Source organism: Tachyglossus aculeatus, chromosome 2 (assembly GCF_015852505.1).
Source record: "Tachyglossus aculeatus isolate mTacAcu1 chromosome 2, mTacAcu1.pri, whole genome shotgun sequence".
NCBI lineage: Eukaryota > Metazoa > Chordata > Mammalia > Monotremata > Tachyglossidae > Tachyglossus > Tachyglossus aculeatus.
Window position 1 is genome coordinate 39,931,184 of NC_052067.1, and position 17,171 is coordinate 39,948,354.

The window sequence follows — 17,171 nt, forward strand, 5'->3', positions numbered from 1 at the left end:
AGATAATTCTGCCATCTGGTAAGATGACAATTTGGCACGTTGGAATAATTTGGTTCCGGCCCATGGACTTTCGCACTTTCACGGATTCCCAGTCAGGAACACGCGGGGGTTTTGACAGATGTGACAGTGGCCACGGGCTCTTGTCTGTGGGGGATGGGGAGGGGAGGGGGGGGGAAAGCACCAAGCCACGTTGTCCACCCCAAACTGGTAATGACAGTAGGGATTTGCAGAAAAGGGAATAGGGAGATGGCAAGAGGTTCCCGCTCTCTTTGGCGTAACCCCCTTCTTCGCTTCACCTCCTCCTCCCTAGGCTGGTTGGGGGGACATTGGTTGGGAGGGAAGGTGGAGGAGGGGTGGGGAGAAACCCCAGGCCTTGGGGAAGGTCACCTCACCAAACCGGTAGAGAAATGTCAACAACATTAATGGGCCAGGAACCACGAGGGGAGAGTCTCAGCAGGAAGAGCAAACAGGGAGAGCTAACAAGACAGTATTTGCAGAAGAAAGAAGAGGGCAGATCAAAGAGGAGAAGGCAAAAAGGGGAAGGAAGGGATGGGAAAGGAGGAAGGGACGGGAAAGGAGGAAGGGATGGGAAAGGAGGAAGGGGGAGACAGTATCCCTAAGAGGCTAAGGTTAGGAGAAAGAGGGGAGTGCACCCCATCAGAAATAGGGGTTCTCTGTTCATACCAAGGCCCCACCAACTGAACTTTGAATTTTACCATGCCAGCAGCTATTTAATAGTAATAAATGGACGGGAGATAATTCTGCCATCTGGTAAGATGACAGTTTTGCACGTTGGAATAGTTTGGTTCCGGCCCATGGACTTTCACACTTTCATGGATTCCCAGTCAGGAACACGCGGGGGTTTTAACAGATGTGACAATGGCCACGGGCTCTTGTCTGTGGGGGAGGGGGATCATTATAATTATAATTATAATTGTGGCATTTGTTAAACACTTACTATGTGCCAGGCACTGTACTAAGCACTGGGGTAGATACAAGGTAATTCATTCATTTGTTCAATTCATTCAATCGTACTTATTGAGCGCTTATTGTGTGCAAAGCACTGTACTAAGTGCTTGGGAAAGTACAATACAACAATAAACAGTGGCATTCCCTGCCCACAAGGAGCTCACAGTCTAAAGACACTGTACTAAGCGCTGGGGTAGATACAAGGTAATTCATTCTTTTGTTCAGTTCATTCAGTCATATTTACTGAGCGCTTATTGTGTGGAAAGCATTGTAGTAAGTGCTTGGGAAAGTACAATACAGCAATAAACAGTGGCATTCCCTGCCCACAACAAGCTCACAGTCTAAAGGCACTGTACTAAGCGCTGGGGTAGATACAAGGTAATTCATTCTTTTGTTCAATTCATTCAATTGTACTTATTGAGCGCTTATTGTGTGCAAAGCACTGTACTAAGTGCTTGGGAAAGTACTATACAACAATAAACAGTGGCTTTCCCTGCCCACAACGACCTCACAATCTTAAAACCCACTTCACAGATGAGGTAACTGAGGCCCAGAGAAGTGAAGTAACTTGCCCGTGGTGACGCAGCAGACAAGTGGTGAAGCCAGGATTAGAACTCAGGTCCTTCTGACTCCGGGGCCCAAACTATCCACTGGGCCACGCTGCTTCTCTAAGAGGAGCTACTAAGTGACCTTGGGAGCTGAAGCGATCCAGGGAAAACTATGAGAAGACTGGGTTTGCAGCAGGCATCCTGTCATACAGGGACAAGCTAAAAAGGTTGAGACTCTTCTGCCTGGAAAGGTGCGGCACTGAGAGAGAACAGGATGGCATTTATCAAAATCACGCAAGGAACCGGCGAACCAAATGCACAATTGTTGTTCATCGAATTCCACAGAACTACTGAAGACCGTGAGCCCCATGTGGGGTGGAGACTGTGTCCAACTTAATTAAACCCAGTACTTAGAAGTGTTTGACACTTAGTAAGCGCTTAACAAATACCATAAGCAAAACAAAACAAAAATCCAAAAACAAACACTTAGGGCACTTAGGGTCGGTCAGAGTCATTGGATCCTGGCCAACAGAAGGAGTGGCTTCAGGCAAGAGTTATCAATTGGTAACAGAAAAGTTTAGAAAAATTCCTGGATGATTGATCTATGATGGATTGTTGGGAGGGGGGTGAGGGGTGTGAGCTGTCATTCATTCATTCGATCGTATTTATTGAGCGCTTACTGTGTGCAGAGCACTGTACTAAGTCCTTGGAAAGTACAAATTGGCAACAACCATGAGGGAAATAATAACAATAATAATAATAATAATGATAATAACTGTGGTATATTTTAAGGGCCTACTATGTCCGAGGCACTATACTAGGCACTGGGGTAGATACGAGACAATCAGGTTGGACACAGCCCCTCATGATGCTCACAGTCTAAGGAGAGAGAACAGATATTGAATCCCCACTTTACAGATGAGGAAACTGAGGCCCAGAGAAGTTAAATGACGTGCCCGAGGTTGCACAGCAGGACTGTAGCCTCCTCGATGGGTGTTGAATGGATGGATGGATGGAGGTCAAAAGCCTGCACTCGCACGTATCATCTTTTAGATACACTGTCAGAGTCAGTATGGTATTGCTTGTATTCTAAATTCTCTCCTTAAAGCCAAATAACAAATTTGTGCTTTTTCTTGTTGGAATTTTGTCTCCTACAAAAAGCAGTGATGCTGAAATTTGTGTAGAATTCTTTGTTTCTATTGGTCAATAAGAAAGCTATGTAGCAGTTACAATTCATTTGTTCGGTGCCAAAGTTTTTATATCAAGTAAAATATGGGCCAGCAATTAATCAATCAATCAATAGGGTTTATTCAGTATTTATTGTGTGCAGAGCTCGGGACTAAGCACGTGAAAGAGTGCAACAGAATTGGTAGACACAATCTCTACCTCAAAGGGCTGACAATCTAGAGTAGTCTATAATTGACTTAATTGCTCAAAGGGCTTGGCATTTTCTAAATCTCATTAGATTTGTAGTTACCAGTTTTTAAGTCAGCAAGTTATAGTATGAACCCAAGTCTCCTGTTTCCCAGAGAAATGATTTTTCCAGTGACTTTTGGAGCTATGTCATCAGGGGTGCAGGTTTTGACTGAAGTATCACCCAGGGGTGGACTGGCCATGCAGGAATCTTAAAAAAAAAAGTGGCTGACCTGTGAAGAGGCCGCCAAGGTTGACACCTGACGGGACACATCTGCGAGGGTTCAGCACTGGCACTGTGTTTCACTCATTTCCGCCTCTCCGTCCTCCCTACAGTCAAGCCGTCAGCCGAGGGAATCCGGTTAAAGCTGGAATCATGGAATGCCAGGAATAAGGAATGGGACAATCTGGATGTTTAGGGGGTGGGGGGGAAGATCTAGGATGATTAATTATAATGGAGAAGGAAAGTTTTTATCTTAATGACATCACTTCCTGCCACAAAGTAAGTTACTTTGCGGCTGATATTGTATGTACTAATTCCACTATACTTTCCTGAGTGCTCAGCCCAAGACTCTACATACAATAAGCACTCAGTACATTCTACTGATTGAGTGATAGATTCCATCCTTATCAATGCATATTTCCCAAGCCCCCAAGATGAACTGGCTACCTAATGTTCCAGGCACAATACTATAACCCTTTTTTTCAATAATGGTGTTTATGAAGTGCTTCCTCTGTGCCAAGAACCGTGCTAAGCTCTGGGATAGATACAAATTTATTGGGTTGGACACAGTCCCTGTCCCAAATGGGACTCACAGTCTTAAAATCCAGCGCTTAGAACAGTGCTTGCCACATAGTAAGCGCTTAACAAATACCATCATCGTTAATCCTCATTTTTTCATATGAGGAAACAGGCACAGAGAAGTTGAGTGACTTGCCCAAGGTCACACAGCAGACAAGTGGCAGAGCTGAATTGGCTGAATTTATAAACTTCATTTCAGAAAGGAATAGAATCAAATTTGAGGGTTTTTTTTTTTTTAAAAAAAACAGTGGAATGAGACTCAAGAGATTCCACTTATTAATCCCTAATTGGAACTGGCCAAGAATTTCAGGCCTCAAGAGAATCAAGCAGAACACTCCACAAATGTGTCATGATCTTGATATCTTGCATTTAATCTGTTCAGGTGGTGTCAGAACGTTAAGGTCATCATATTCAGTTTTACGTAAGCAAAATAGTTCCTGAGTTCTTTCACAGTTCAGAGGCCAGGAGATATGTAGGGATTGTCTCTATCTGTTGCTGAATTGTACTATTCCAAGCACTTAGTACAGAGCTCTGTACACAGTAAGTGCTCAATAAATATGATTAAATGAATGAATGAATGTAGATCTAGATATATAGATACAAAGAGATATATAGATACATATAGAAATATATCTCTATCCATATCTCTGTATATAAGTGGTATTTTTTGAGCTCTTACGGTGTGCCAAACATCGTACTAAACCTCTATCACCTCTGTTATATTGTACTCTCCAAAGCGTTTAGTATAATACTCTGCACAGTAAGCTTTCATTAAATGCCATTTATTGATTGGGGAAGTACAATACAGTAGAGCAGGTAGACATGATCCCTGCCCACAGGGATCTTACAATCTATAATTCATTCACTTACACATGAATTCAGGAGATATCTGTTTCTTCCATGTAACATTTAGCACACCCCGACTGCCGGGCAGCCCCCGGCTTCGGAACGGTCTCTTCTTCTTCATTTGCGTATGTTGCCCACATGGTTTCCTCAGCGAAGACAAGCCAGAAAGTGATTCAGCCATTTGCACGGGGTGATTCGTATCTAACCCTTCCTCATCCGTCTCCATTATGTCGTAATCCGGTCTCAGACTCTTCACTGCTGCCAGGGCCTCTTCATCTGATAAATCTCCCACTGTAGACTCGTTAGCATCCACATCAACAGACCACCATAGAGTCTTTGGCATTCATGAATGTTGGACAAGCCAGGAGTCATTTGTAGCATTTCACAGCTACAGTTATTATCCCTAATTGAAACTGGCAGACGATTTTGGGCCTCAAAAGAGCCAAGCAGCACACTTCCACAGGTGTGTCATGATCTGAATATCTTGCATGTAATCCACTCAGGTAGTATCAAGACATTAGGGTCATCAAATTCCATTTCAGGAAAGCAAAATAGTTCCCAAGTTTCTCCCCAGTTCAAGGGTTGTCCCGGATTGTATCTCACTAACTTTTAAGGTTTTATTTAACATTTCAGATCCCTTCTTTTTTATTTCTATCATATTTGTATCTATATGTATCTATATATCTTCTTTTTTATTTCAGGGAAATAAATTCCACAAGAAAATTCTCAATCCAATGCCCACAATTTCTAGGAGACTTGGTCCTTTGGATTTATTAGTTACTAATATCCTGATCATGAGCCTGAAGATAATATTGTTGTTATATCAGTTATCTGTTCTGTTTTTTTCCAGTACTCTGGAAAGAAATACATTTTTTAGGCAAACTTTGCAGGTATCAAATACAAGTACATAATAAATAATGATGGTATTTGTTAAATGCTTACTATGTGCCAAGCACTGTTCTAAGCACTAGGGTAGATACAAGGTAATCAGGTTGTCCCGCATGGGGCTCACAGTCTTAATCCCCATTTTACGGATGAGGTTAACCGAGGCACAGAGAAGTTAAGTGACTTGCCAAGGTCACACAGCAGACAAGTGGCAGAGCTGGGATTGGAACTCACGTCCTCTGACTCCCAAGCCACTAGACCAGTAAACTATCAGGGCTTTCTTTCAAAGATAGTACCAAGAGTTAACCATCAAAAAAACAAATTTTGCTGCTGAGGAACACTTTTTTATGGTATTTGTTAAGCACTCACTATGTACCAGGCACTGTACTAGAGCTGGGATAGATACAAGTTTGTCAGGTTATTCATTCATTCAATCGTACTTATTGAGCGCTTACTGTGTGCAGAGCACTGTACTAAGAGCTTGGGAAGTACAAGTTGAGAACATATAGAGACAGTCCCTACCCAACAACGGGCTCACAGTCTAGAAGGGAGAGACAGATAACAAAACAAAACATGTAGACAGGTGTCAAAACCATCAGAACAAATAGAATTACAGCTATATGCACATCATTAACAAAATAGAGTAGTAAATATGTACAAGTAAAATAAATAGAGTAGTAAATCTGTAAAAATATATACAAGTGCTGTGGGGAGGGGAAGGGGGTAGGGCAGGAGGGAATGGGGAGGAGGAGAGGAAAAAGGGGGCTCAGTCTGGGGAGGAGGAGGAGGTGATGGAAAGGGGTGAGGGAGACTTTTTCCTTCTCCACCCAGCCATTGTATCCCTGTCCTTCTCCTTCCCCTCCAATGCCTGTTCTCTCCCCTGATCGATCATGGACTGGAATGGCAGCAGGCCCCGAATTGGCAGTCTCAGGGACTGGTATAGAGATGGGTGGGAGGCGGCTGCTAGTCTCAAGGTTTTCTCTGTAGGGATCTATTCCGTCTTTCTCCTTAGGTTCAAGTCAGCAGGGAAGCCCTTCGTGCAGCCATTCTAGCCTCTCAGTGGAGATGAGGATCAGGTGACTGTTCACCCCAACCTAGCCCTCCAAAGACATCAATCAATCAATCAATTGTATTTATTGAGTGCTTACTGTGTGCAGAGCACTGTACTAAGCACTTGGGAAGTACAAGTTGGCAACGTATAGAGACAGTCCCTACCCAACAGTGGGCTCACAGTCTAAAAGGGACATTCAAGTTTGCGGTGGCGGTGGTGGAGAGGGGGGTCCTCTATTCCTTTAAATCTCAGAGCCTCTGCTCCTCCCCTGCCCCCCCCTCCAGCCCCAAGCCCCTAGGTTTTATGACATCAGTCCGTCCTTAGCCTGAACACTGGAGGGAAGAGGAGACAATGGGAAGGATTCAGGGGAGAATAGGTAGCAGTGGCAGAGAAGGAGGAAGAAAAAGAACTTTGGACCCACTCTTCCTTCCTCTCCCTCCTCTTTTCCTAATTCTCGTAATTATGTAATTATCTTGTAATTGTGATCCTAGTAATTATGGTACTTGTTAAGCCCTTACTATGTGCCGAGCAGTGTACTAAGTGCTGGGATAGATTGAAGTTAATCAGGTTGGATACAGCCCCCCTCCCACATTATAAGTAGGAGTAAGATTTAATCCCCATTTTACAGAAGAGGTAACTAAGGCTCAGTGAAGTTAAGTGACTTGCCCAAGGTCACACAGCAGGCATATGGCAGAGCTGGAATTAGAGCCCAATTTCTCTGCCGCCCCAGGCCCCTGCTCTTTCCAGTAGTTCCCTCTGCTTCTCTTTGCTTTCTTCCTTCTCTCCTTGCTCCTCCTCCACTTCCTTCTCCTCTTTTTGCTTCTCTTCTTCTTGTTTCCCTCTTCCTCTTGCTTCCTGCCCCCGGCCGCAATCTTGCACCCGTGTGGTCCCGAGATTCCTGACTTTGCAGTCATGGAAGGCGGTGACTCCCAGGAGGCAATGACTCCCTGGCGAAGCAGGGGCCAGGTTGGGCAGCGGGGAGGAAGCGTCAGCAGCAGCCAAATCCATTCCCTTGGAGCTGCAGAAAAAATGAAGTGCCTGAAGTGCCTTCAGTCCAGCATCTGTATGACCAAGAGAGGAACTGTCTTCCCTAACCCACCACCACCACGACGACCACCACACTTCCAACATGCCCCTCCTGCCCAGCCCTGCTGTGATCGAGTGCCCTGTCCCCTCTCCTTCAGCCCCAGCGTCCCTCTGCGGCCAGTTTGTCTCAAGAATCTACAAAGCCCAACTGAAAGAAACCATTTCTTTTATTTCGCGGCTCCGTTCCCGCCTCGGACTGTTAGCGGGCCTCCCTCAGCCCTCCACCGATACGTCTGCCAGCTGGTCCTGGATACTCGACGATTCTGGGCCTGTGCTTGGGGCCTCCGGTATCTGAGGAAACTGCTCCAGGGCCTCTGGGCCTTCTGCGGCCTGCGAGCCCGACGGGGCTGGCTGGGCCTGGGAATCCGTGTCCCTCTTCTTGTTTCTCAGCCCCCTTTTGCCCATTTGGAAGGAGCCATTGAGCCCATTCCCCGACACCTTCTTCAGAGTTCTCGTATCTACCAAATGCTTGAGGGCCCTCTTAAATCTGGCTTTGTTCCTATTGACATCGTACCCCGAAGCACAGACCGCTCGCTTTAACGCATACAGGGAGATGCCGTGCTTCCTCGGGGAGTTTTCCACCACGTGGATTATTTGGTCTTTGAGCCGCAGGCCGGACCTCCGGGCAGCCGCCGCAGATGGCCTTTGTCTGTCTGTCGTGGTCTCTTCCGCCGTGGACCCCACTGCCGGCTCCACCGAGGCATCCTCCCCCTCCAACGCCTCCTCCTCCTCCCCTTCCTCCTCTTCCTCGGCTGTTACCACTGATGGCTTCAAGGTCTCCATGCTGTCCCCGAGGGGGCTGGGCGGGGGAATCGGGTCCTCGCTGTTAAGATCCATCGTGTCTCGCTAGAATGCCAGTCGAGGTGTTGGTTCTCGGCCCGCAGGCTCGAGACTCTCCTCCGGCTCCTGGGGGGCGAAGGGGCTGGCTCCGTGGACCCTGGCTCCCGTGCCCTCTTCCAGCTGCGGCCAGCCTGTCCCCTCCGACTGCCAAGCCGGTGATGACCCTTCCGATAATATATGCTGGGGGCTTTGTGATTTCACCTGATCCTAGTGATGTCACAGGAGCTGGGGTGGGGGGGAGGGGGGTTTAAGCAAGAGCGCATGGTAATTGTTATAGTGTACTCTCCCAAGCGCTTAGTACATTGCTCTGCCCACTGTAAGTGCTCAATATGATTGAAAAAATGAATGAATTAATGGGGAGACTTGAACACCATGCATCCCTTGATAATGTTTCATTCAGCTGTGTATATTGAGCATTTACTGTGTGCAGAGCACTGTACTAAGCGCTTACACAGCCGTACCACACAACAAACATGTGTAGCAGAGTCCACATTGGTGTCCGTGCTTGTTCAGATGTGCCCCTCTGCACACATCTGTGCCCAGCTGAGGGTTATGGTACACACGTGTCCTAAGGCGTGTATGTGTATTTGGGCAATAGAGAGAACAGCCCCACTCTTCTCCTTTCCACCCCCTCAGCCCTTTCCTAGAACCATTCGTTCATTCAATCATATTTGTTGAGCACTTACTGTGTGCAGAGCACTGTACTAAGTGCTTGGAAAATACAATTCGGCAACAGATAAGAGCCAATCCTTACCCAACAGTGGGTTCACAGTCTAGAAGGGGGAGACAGACAACAAGACAAAACAAGTAGGCGGGCGTCAATAGCATCAATATAGATAAATAGAATTGTAGATATATAAACATCATTAATAAAATAAATAGAAAAATAAATGTGTAAAAATATGCACAAGGGCTGAGGGGCGGGGAGGTCTGTGCATTGGCATCAAAATACCCTAAAGCTTTCTCTGTCCCCTCTAGACTGTAAGCTGTCTCCCCATGTAGATTGTAAGCCTGTTATGGACAGGGAACGTGTCCGCTAATACTGCTGTTCTGTACTCTCCCAAGCATCTAGTACAGTACTCTGCATATGGAGAAGCAGCATGACTTCGTTGATGGAGGGTGGTCCTGGGAGTCAGGAGGACCTGGGTTCTTCACCCCAACACTGCTAACGTTTCTGCTGTGTGACCTTGGGTAAGTCACGTAACTTCTCTGTGCCTCAGTTCCCTCATCTGTAAAATGGGAATTAAGAATGTGAACCCTAAGTGGGACAGAGACTCTGTCCAACCCGATTATCTTATATTTCCCCCAGCACTTAGTACAGTGCCTGGTGCTTAGTAAGCACTTAACAAATACCACAATTGTTATTATAGTAAGTGTTCAATAAATGCAAGTGATTGATTGATTGATAAGCTTGTTGTGGGCAGGGGGTGTGTCTAGTTCTTTCTAGTGGACTTTCCCAAGCGCTTAGTACAGTGGTCTGCAGACAGTAAGGGCTCAATAAATACAACTGATGGATGGACTGATTGAATGAATCTGAACCTGGGAAAGTTCTTGGAACACCAGGATCTGCGGGAGAGTTGAGGAAAGGTCAGAACAAGGCCTCTCTACAAGGCTCTTTGCAGAGAGATCTGTACAGTCCTTCCCTCCAGGGGCCTAAATCAGCAGGAAAGTTTGTCCTACCTTCTAATCTCAATTCCGCATGCTGCCACATTAGCCCCTTCTAATCTCAATCCCTCCTACTGCCACATTAGCCCTTCAGTGGAGATGGGGAGCAATTGATTGGGCATCGTAACCTGGCCTTCCAGAGACAGGAAAATAAGTCTTCAGAGGCTGAATCCACGTATTACAGATGAGGTAACTGAGGCACAGAGAAGTTAAGTGACCTGCCCGAAGTCACACAGTTGACAAGTGGTGGAGCCGGGATTTGGACCCGCGACCTCTGTCTCCCAAGCCCGTACTTTTTCCACTAAGCCAAGCTGCTTTGCTTACTGTGTGCAAAGCATTGTACTAAGCACGTGGGATAATACAATATGACAGTAAACAGTTGCTTTCCCTGCCCACAGTGAGCTCAGTCTTGTTGTCATGAATTTCCACCCCTAGCAGATTCACCTGCTTGTGGTCTTCCCCTAACTGTTGGTCCTCTCCCCACCTCCCCCTTCACCTTCCTCACCTGAAACTCTATTTTCTCCATCAGACCCTGGGACCCGACAGAGGCCAGACAGCTGAGCAACCTAAGATGTTGATTCCTGGACGGAAGATTAGTTTGAAGATTGCATTTTTGCCCCGTCTCAGGAGGACGCAAATGGCAGAAAAGAGAAGGCTGCAGTGTCCTAAGGTGGGGGGTACCAGTTATCCCTCTTCCTCATCTTCGTTTTTGGGAGAATGGACTGGAAAGTTCCTTGTACCTTTGTTTGAATGGGCTGGTGGAGATGGGATCGTCCATCAACTTTCGCCTCCAAGGTGGGCAGAAGCCTAAGCTCTTTGTGCAGAGGAAAAAAATGGGGGTTGTTACTTGAAGTTAACTTGTATTCATTTTAAGCAAATTGGTGTGTTCAAAGTTGAAGAAAGTCTGTCTCTCCCATTCCTTCCCTCTCCGCATTCCGGGACAGCAGTAACATCAAGCCCTAAAACTGGCAGCCAATCTTGAATGAAGCCATTAAAAGTTTCAAGGGTTTAGTTGTTAAAGAATGAGGAAGAGACACAGTGGCTACCCATAAAGAAGGGATTAGGTCTGACTGTTTCCCCAGTGTTTTTCTATGTGCAAATTTTAACACTGTAAAGTTCCTTAATAACTATTACTGTTTTAGGTAGAAAACATTTTCGATTATAAGGAGCTACAAAATCTGTCCAACTGTTATCACAATGGAGCGAATGGGGCTGTAGTAATCTCAAAAAGGTTAGAGGACTGGTAGGATACATTAAGCAGTCAATAACCAGTCACACATAGCAATCAGTGCTGTCATGGGGGGCCCATCACAATCAGGTTTTGAAGACAAGTGGATGCTCTATTTCTATTAGAGTAAGAAATGTTAAAAAAAAATTAAAAAATCCTGAAAAATCTCATTCCTAAAGTGAACACAACAGGGCCAAACTGCTCAATGACGTCTGATGATGAGGTCGAGTGGTGAACGAATCAACTCCTGACCTTTAGAATGCGAAGAGTTTGGCGAAGAGGATTTACACAGTTTGAAGATTTTATGCCTCAGCGTTTGCCCAAACAGCTATATAGTGATCTCCGATGGGCAAATATCAGGCATTTTGATTTGAAGTGCAACAGTTAATATTTCAAGTGTTTGGTTAAAAGCAGCTGCTCCCCTATGATTATTTCATGTCCAAAAGGAGTTTGAATCGTCTCAAAATACACTTGTGAGGAATGATATCCCCTCCATCTCTAAAAGAGCTGGGATAGGTAGCAAAGGGTTAAAGTTTCAACCCGCAGAGCATCTAAAATAACACCAGAGCACCAAAGTTTGGCTCTAAAAAAAAATAAATCCACTGAAAAAAACATCCGTTTTAATTTTTTTTTTATTCCGACCCTTTTAGGTTTATGAAACCTTTAGCTGAAGATTACAGTGCGTATTTTGTCTTTGGTGAGTAGCTGTTCGTCTCACTTTATTTAGTTGGTATTGGGTATTTGTCAATGTCATTTCATATCTGCGGAAAATTTGTCGTTCCATGGAAGTATGTATGTGTGTGAGTGTGCCGGAGGTCACATGACTGTTTCATCCTATTTGGTGGAGGGGCTTGACTTTTTTTTTCCTCCCCCTCTTGCTTTTGGTGATGGTTGTGAGTGCAGAAGTTGATTGACAGCTGCATGCCAGAAACCCCCATTCTCCTCTTCAAAGACAACATATGATGGATTGCGATCTTTCAGCTCAGCAGGACACAGGGACCATGCAAGCTGTAATTGGTCAGGTATGGAGTCAGCCATTTCTCAACTCCCCTTTTATTTTTTTTCGCAAGGGTCTCACCATATGATTCACATAATTCATATTTACAGTACCATCTTTCTCACCGTATCGTCAGCTGCTGGCGAGGGTAGTGCGAAAGTGAGGGAGGCGAAGGCCAGGAGATCACTGGTTAAAACTAAAACGCAACCCTCCTTTTATTGAGAAAGAGAGAGAGAGAGAGAGGAGAAAAAAAATCCTCAGGTTTTTCATTAGTCTGAGCTTCCCTAAAATCTGTTTGTAGATTTTCCTGGCGACTCAGCTCACGATCTTTCAGTGAAATGAAGTGAAAAGTGCAGGATAAAGTAAAGTATTACGTTGACTGGGTAGTAGTTCTTTTCTATTTCTGACGCTGTTCAGTATTTCTGTATTGGCTGTATTGTTATAGTCCTGGTTGATTTTTTTTTCCTTCTGTTTTTTTTTTTTTTTTTTTTTGCTTGGCTTTGCTTTAACTCCTAACCCAGATAATGTGTGATTGAGCTTGGTAAATGTAGTAGTCTTTGCTGCTGCAGAGGGGCAGTCTGCAAATTAAACACCGCCACAATCTGAAAGGTCCAGGTGGTATCCTCATGCCTTCTAATGCAATCCAGCACAACAGCCTTTAATAAACAGCTCTATTTAGTTTTCCCTCCCCTGTATCTAGGGAGGTGAACTGTTCTGGGGCTGCTGTGATGAAATGCCAGAAGAATATCTCTCTGAGGCCTCACAAGCCGATTTTTAGAGCTTTCCTGTTTTGGCGTCTTTGTCTTCCAAATGGGTCAGTGAGTCTTGCTCTTTCTGTTTGGGGATTTCTGATAAGTCTGTAGTTTATATCCGGGTTTAAATGTTTGCGTCGTAGGCTGAGGCAGAAGAGAATCATTGTCTTTTCATTCGCCTTCAAATAGCCAAAGTGGTGAAAGAAATGATGCTGTCTTGCAGTGGAGGGGAGGGTTGTTTTCCTGAGTGTGATGTGGGGAGTTGGGGTGATCTGGGGGGAGAAAAAAAGGGGGAAAGAGGGAGGGGAAGGCTAAGCCTATGAGTTTTTTTTTTAATACATTTTTACTCACATTTTTTTTAAGTAGCCTGTGATTATGTATTAACTGTTCACCTAAATCAGAATGTGATAAAAAGATATTTATGAACTCTTAAAAGTTTGAGGTGTTTCTTTGCACCGCTTCCAGGGCGATGCAGACCAGCTGGGAAAGTGATGGTGAAGAATTTGTTCCGAATATGTTAATCCGGTGGTGGAAAATACACCACCCTACACTGTTTTCAACTAAATTACAGCGCAGCATTCGAGACGCTGAAAGCACATGGTTTATTGGTGCCAGCATGCTCTGTAATGTATTTTTAGATGGAAAATGTCAGATATATAATGCTATGCTTACCAAGTAGTTGCACTATTTTTTAAGGCAGTAGATCTTTTTCTTCATCAGAAAGAGATTTTTAAAACTTTAAAAGCTGTTTTCAGTTCCGCAGGCATGTAAATAATGAAGTGTGGGCACTTATTTGTCAGAAAAAAAATGATTTGTAAGACCCATTCTGGGGCACGTTAATTCCCTTTTTGGACATTTATTCTGTGCTGAACACATAGATGAAATGCTGCTAAAACAACTATAACCATGAGGAATTAAATAGGTAGCATTTAAAAGCAAATTACTTTAAATACCTAAATAAATCTTGAGCCCTGGAGAGTTACACAAGAGCTACATTGGGTTGTAGAACAATAACTTTTCCCCATCATACAAGTTAGCAGCATGTCTGCTCCTTAAATATTGCTATTCCTTCCTGTATCCAATTATCTACTACCTCATTCCCCAATGAGAAATTTAATTTCCTTCGATGTAGTGGGTTCATTTGTCCTCTGTTTAGAAAAAAGTTTAGGTGAAAATCCGAAGGGATAAGCATACCCTGCCGTTGGATACCATTTCTCAAAAATCAGGAACGTAGGCATGTAATTCAACGAAAACATATATTTTATATGTTTTAAGCCTCAAAAAATTATGGTGGGATTGAAAGCCATTCGAATTACTATCATCAATCAAGTGACTTTCAAATGTGCCTGAAATATCTTCTCTGACTGTGTGATATGTTCAAGTATGAATTCTTCCAAAGAATGGTTTGTAAATAGTTGCTTGGAAATAACTGAAGAGTTTCTTAAGGTTTGCTTTTCCTCTCATGATTTTCTCGATCTTAAATATCTGTCTTCCGGGTGGAAGTAAGCGAGGAAAGTGATTAGTTGGGAAGTTTGTAAGTCAAATGGAATGACTAAATTTATCAGGTGTAAAGGGAAATATTGTTTTTCTTGTGGATCTGGAATTGTAAGCCAGTACTACCAAACGAAAGAGAAATGATTAAGTGAACCTTCCAAACCAGAAAATTCTGAAAATATAGATTGCTTATTAATGATACGTTCAGCTTTGAAAATGAGTGCATGTGACTTGTTAACACAAGGCAGCAAGGATGAGCACTTTGAGCACTCAAGAATAATAGAACTTTAAAATAATTCTGAGGGCAGGAGTTTGGCTGGGAGCACTGAATTAGGTTTTCTCTGCTCCCCCAATTCTGAGTTTTTAACACCATCGTACTAGGTATGTAAAGATGGAGGCCCTGACCGTTGAGAATCACAGGGTGGCACAGACATCTCTTCTAAAACCCATTCAAAAATGCCCCAATTTTTTTTTCTCTTTTGATCTTTCCATTATAACAGAAAGTTGCCCGATTGGCATAAAGGGGTCGATTTGGTTGAAAAGGCATTCTCCACCGTGTAAGCACTTAACAGCTACCATCATCATCAGACGCCGTAAAACGTAATTATGAAATGTCTTCTCCAGATTTTCTTTTACCTCGATTCGATCCTTCACCAGGTGCCCAGGTCTCCGGTAGCTCCCACTGGCAGTGACGACAAGTAGACATCGTCTTACATTGCTAACCATTATCTAGCAGCTGGGCGTACAGGCTTGGAAGTGCAGAAGGGCTCATATACCTTTCCCCCCCTGGATTTTCCCTCCCCGAAGCAAGCAATTAAGCAGCCAGGTACTCGGACGCGCAATCCTCCTTGCCTAACACGTCAAGATCTAGAAACTCATTGCTCGCTGTGAATTTGATTCATAGCTGTGGTTTGGAATCAAACCCCGCTCCTTGCCAGCAGTCATCTGCAGCAAGCCTGCTCTCTCGCTGATCCCCAGTATCAACGTGCCGGATCCTTAATTTAATTTTCCAGTTCTTTCCTAAGCAACTGGACCTTATACTTCGTGCAAGCCGTGCCCTGACGGCCTCCGCTAATTGGTTTAATTAAGCTTTCCTTTCCACTGCGGGCATTCAAGAGACATTTCCTGCATCTATTTTTTTTTTTTTTTTTTGGTGGCCGACCTGAGCTTGTGAGTGACAGGTTAGTTCATCAGCATTACAGCCCTCCTGTTTGTATCTCATCTCATGCAGACAGGTCACCGTGTCCAATCCCCTTGCTCGCTCCGCCGTCCCCAGGGGAACCAAGCCAGCCTGCCATCTTTATCCACAGGCCTGAGGGTCTAGGCTGTGGCCAGTACAATAGTAGAGGAGGCATTAAATTAGCCGGTAATAAAAACAACAGAGGGAATAAATGAGATCAAAATATTCTTGGACCCTATAGGAGCTGGCTACGATCTTAGGACCCATGAGTGGTTTGGCCGGATGACGAAAGTGCTAAACGGGGTGGTATGCCTTGACTCATATTTAAATGTACTCCTCAAACATACTTTTTTTTAAAAAATGACTTTGGCCATGAAAATATTCTGGATTTGTACACGTGTTTCCACTGACATACACGTCTTTTTTTTTTGTTGTTAGGGTGGGTTTTAATTGCTCAGCACTATTTTCCAGACAGAACAATTTTTTAAAAAAGGAAAAGAAATTCAGGTGTCAAAATTTAATAAGATACTTAAGGAGAAAAATGGGCATTATCTGTTAAGGCATATAAACTGTTCTACATTTCTCTTATAGATTTCAACCCCAAAGTCTTGATAGAGTTTAACAAAGGCCATTTATATGCATCCTGGCCTCCCATAGAGCCCCTTTTTGTGAGATTAAAATAACACTAAACCATACTGGAGTCTTCTTTATAGAGCAATCAATCAATCAGTGGTATTTATTGAGCACTTACTGTGTGCAGAGCACTCTACTAAGTGCTTGCGAGAGTCTGATATAACAGAGTTGGTAGACATGTTCCCTGCCCACAATGAGCTTACAGTCTAATAATAATAGTAATGATGATGGTATTTAAGGGCTTACTATGTACCAGCACTGTACTAAGCGCTGGCCTGGAAACAACCAAACTGGATTGTAGACAGTCCCTGTCCCACACAGGGCTCACAGTCTTCATCCCCATTTTAGATGTAGTAACTGAGGCCCAGAGAAGTGAAGTGGCTTGCCCCAGGCCACACAGCAAACAAGTAGCAGAGTCAGGATTAGAACCCATGACCTTTTGATTTCCAGGCCCGTGCTTTATCCCTTCTCCATGCCAGGTGGAGACAGACATTAATATAAATAAATACTAGCATGCTTCTTAGAACCTTGCTTTTCTCAGTTTCTTGAAGGGGAGTGAGCTGCTAGAAAGACTAATAATAATAATGATGAAGGTAATTTGTTAAGCACTTACTATGTGCTAAGCACCGTAATAATAATGATAATAATGACATTTATTAAGCACTTACTATGTGCAAAACACTGTTCTAAGCACTGGGGAGGTTACAAGGTGATCAGGTTGTCCCACAGGGGGCTCACAGCCTTAATCCCCATTTGACAGATGAGGTAACTGAGGCCCAGAG

General features: G+C 44.2%; 2 protein-coding genes across 2 annotated transcripts in view; one reads left to right on the forward strand and one right to left on the reverse strand.

The window, feature by feature from the left end:
• Positions 1–7,749: 7,749 nt before the first annotated feature.
• LOC119922973 (histone H1B-like) lies at positions 7,750–8,537 on the reverse strand. The gene has a single exon (XM_038742581.1). It carries the CDS (start codon positions 8,435–8,437, stop codon positions 7,814–7,816), a length of 624 nt encoding a protein of 207 aa, XP_038598509.1. The 5' UTR covers positions 8,438–8,537; the 3' UTR covers positions 7,750–7,813.
• Positions 8,538–10,664: 2,127 nt separating this feature from the next.
• The window catches only part of POU6F2 (POU class 6 homeobox 2), a 440,175-nt gene continuing 433,668 nt past the window's right edge, over positions 10,665–17,171 (forward strand). The window contains exons 1-3 of the mRNA XM_038740542.1: positions 10,665–10,900; positions 11,984–12,030; positions 12,237–12,355. Of these exons, the coding sequence (XP_038596470.1) occupies positions 12,293–12,355 (63 nt within the window). The 5' untranslated portion in view covers positions 10,665–10,900; positions 11,984–12,030; positions 12,237–12,292. The remainder of the gene's footprint in view (positions 10,901–11,983; positions 12,031–12,236; positions 12,356–17,171) is intronic.

Coding starts and splice junctions, on each gene's coding strand:
- LOC119922973 (XM_038742581.1), bottom strand. CDS start 8,437: ATGGATCTTAACAGCGAGGACCCGATTCCCCCGCCCAGCCCCCTCGGG.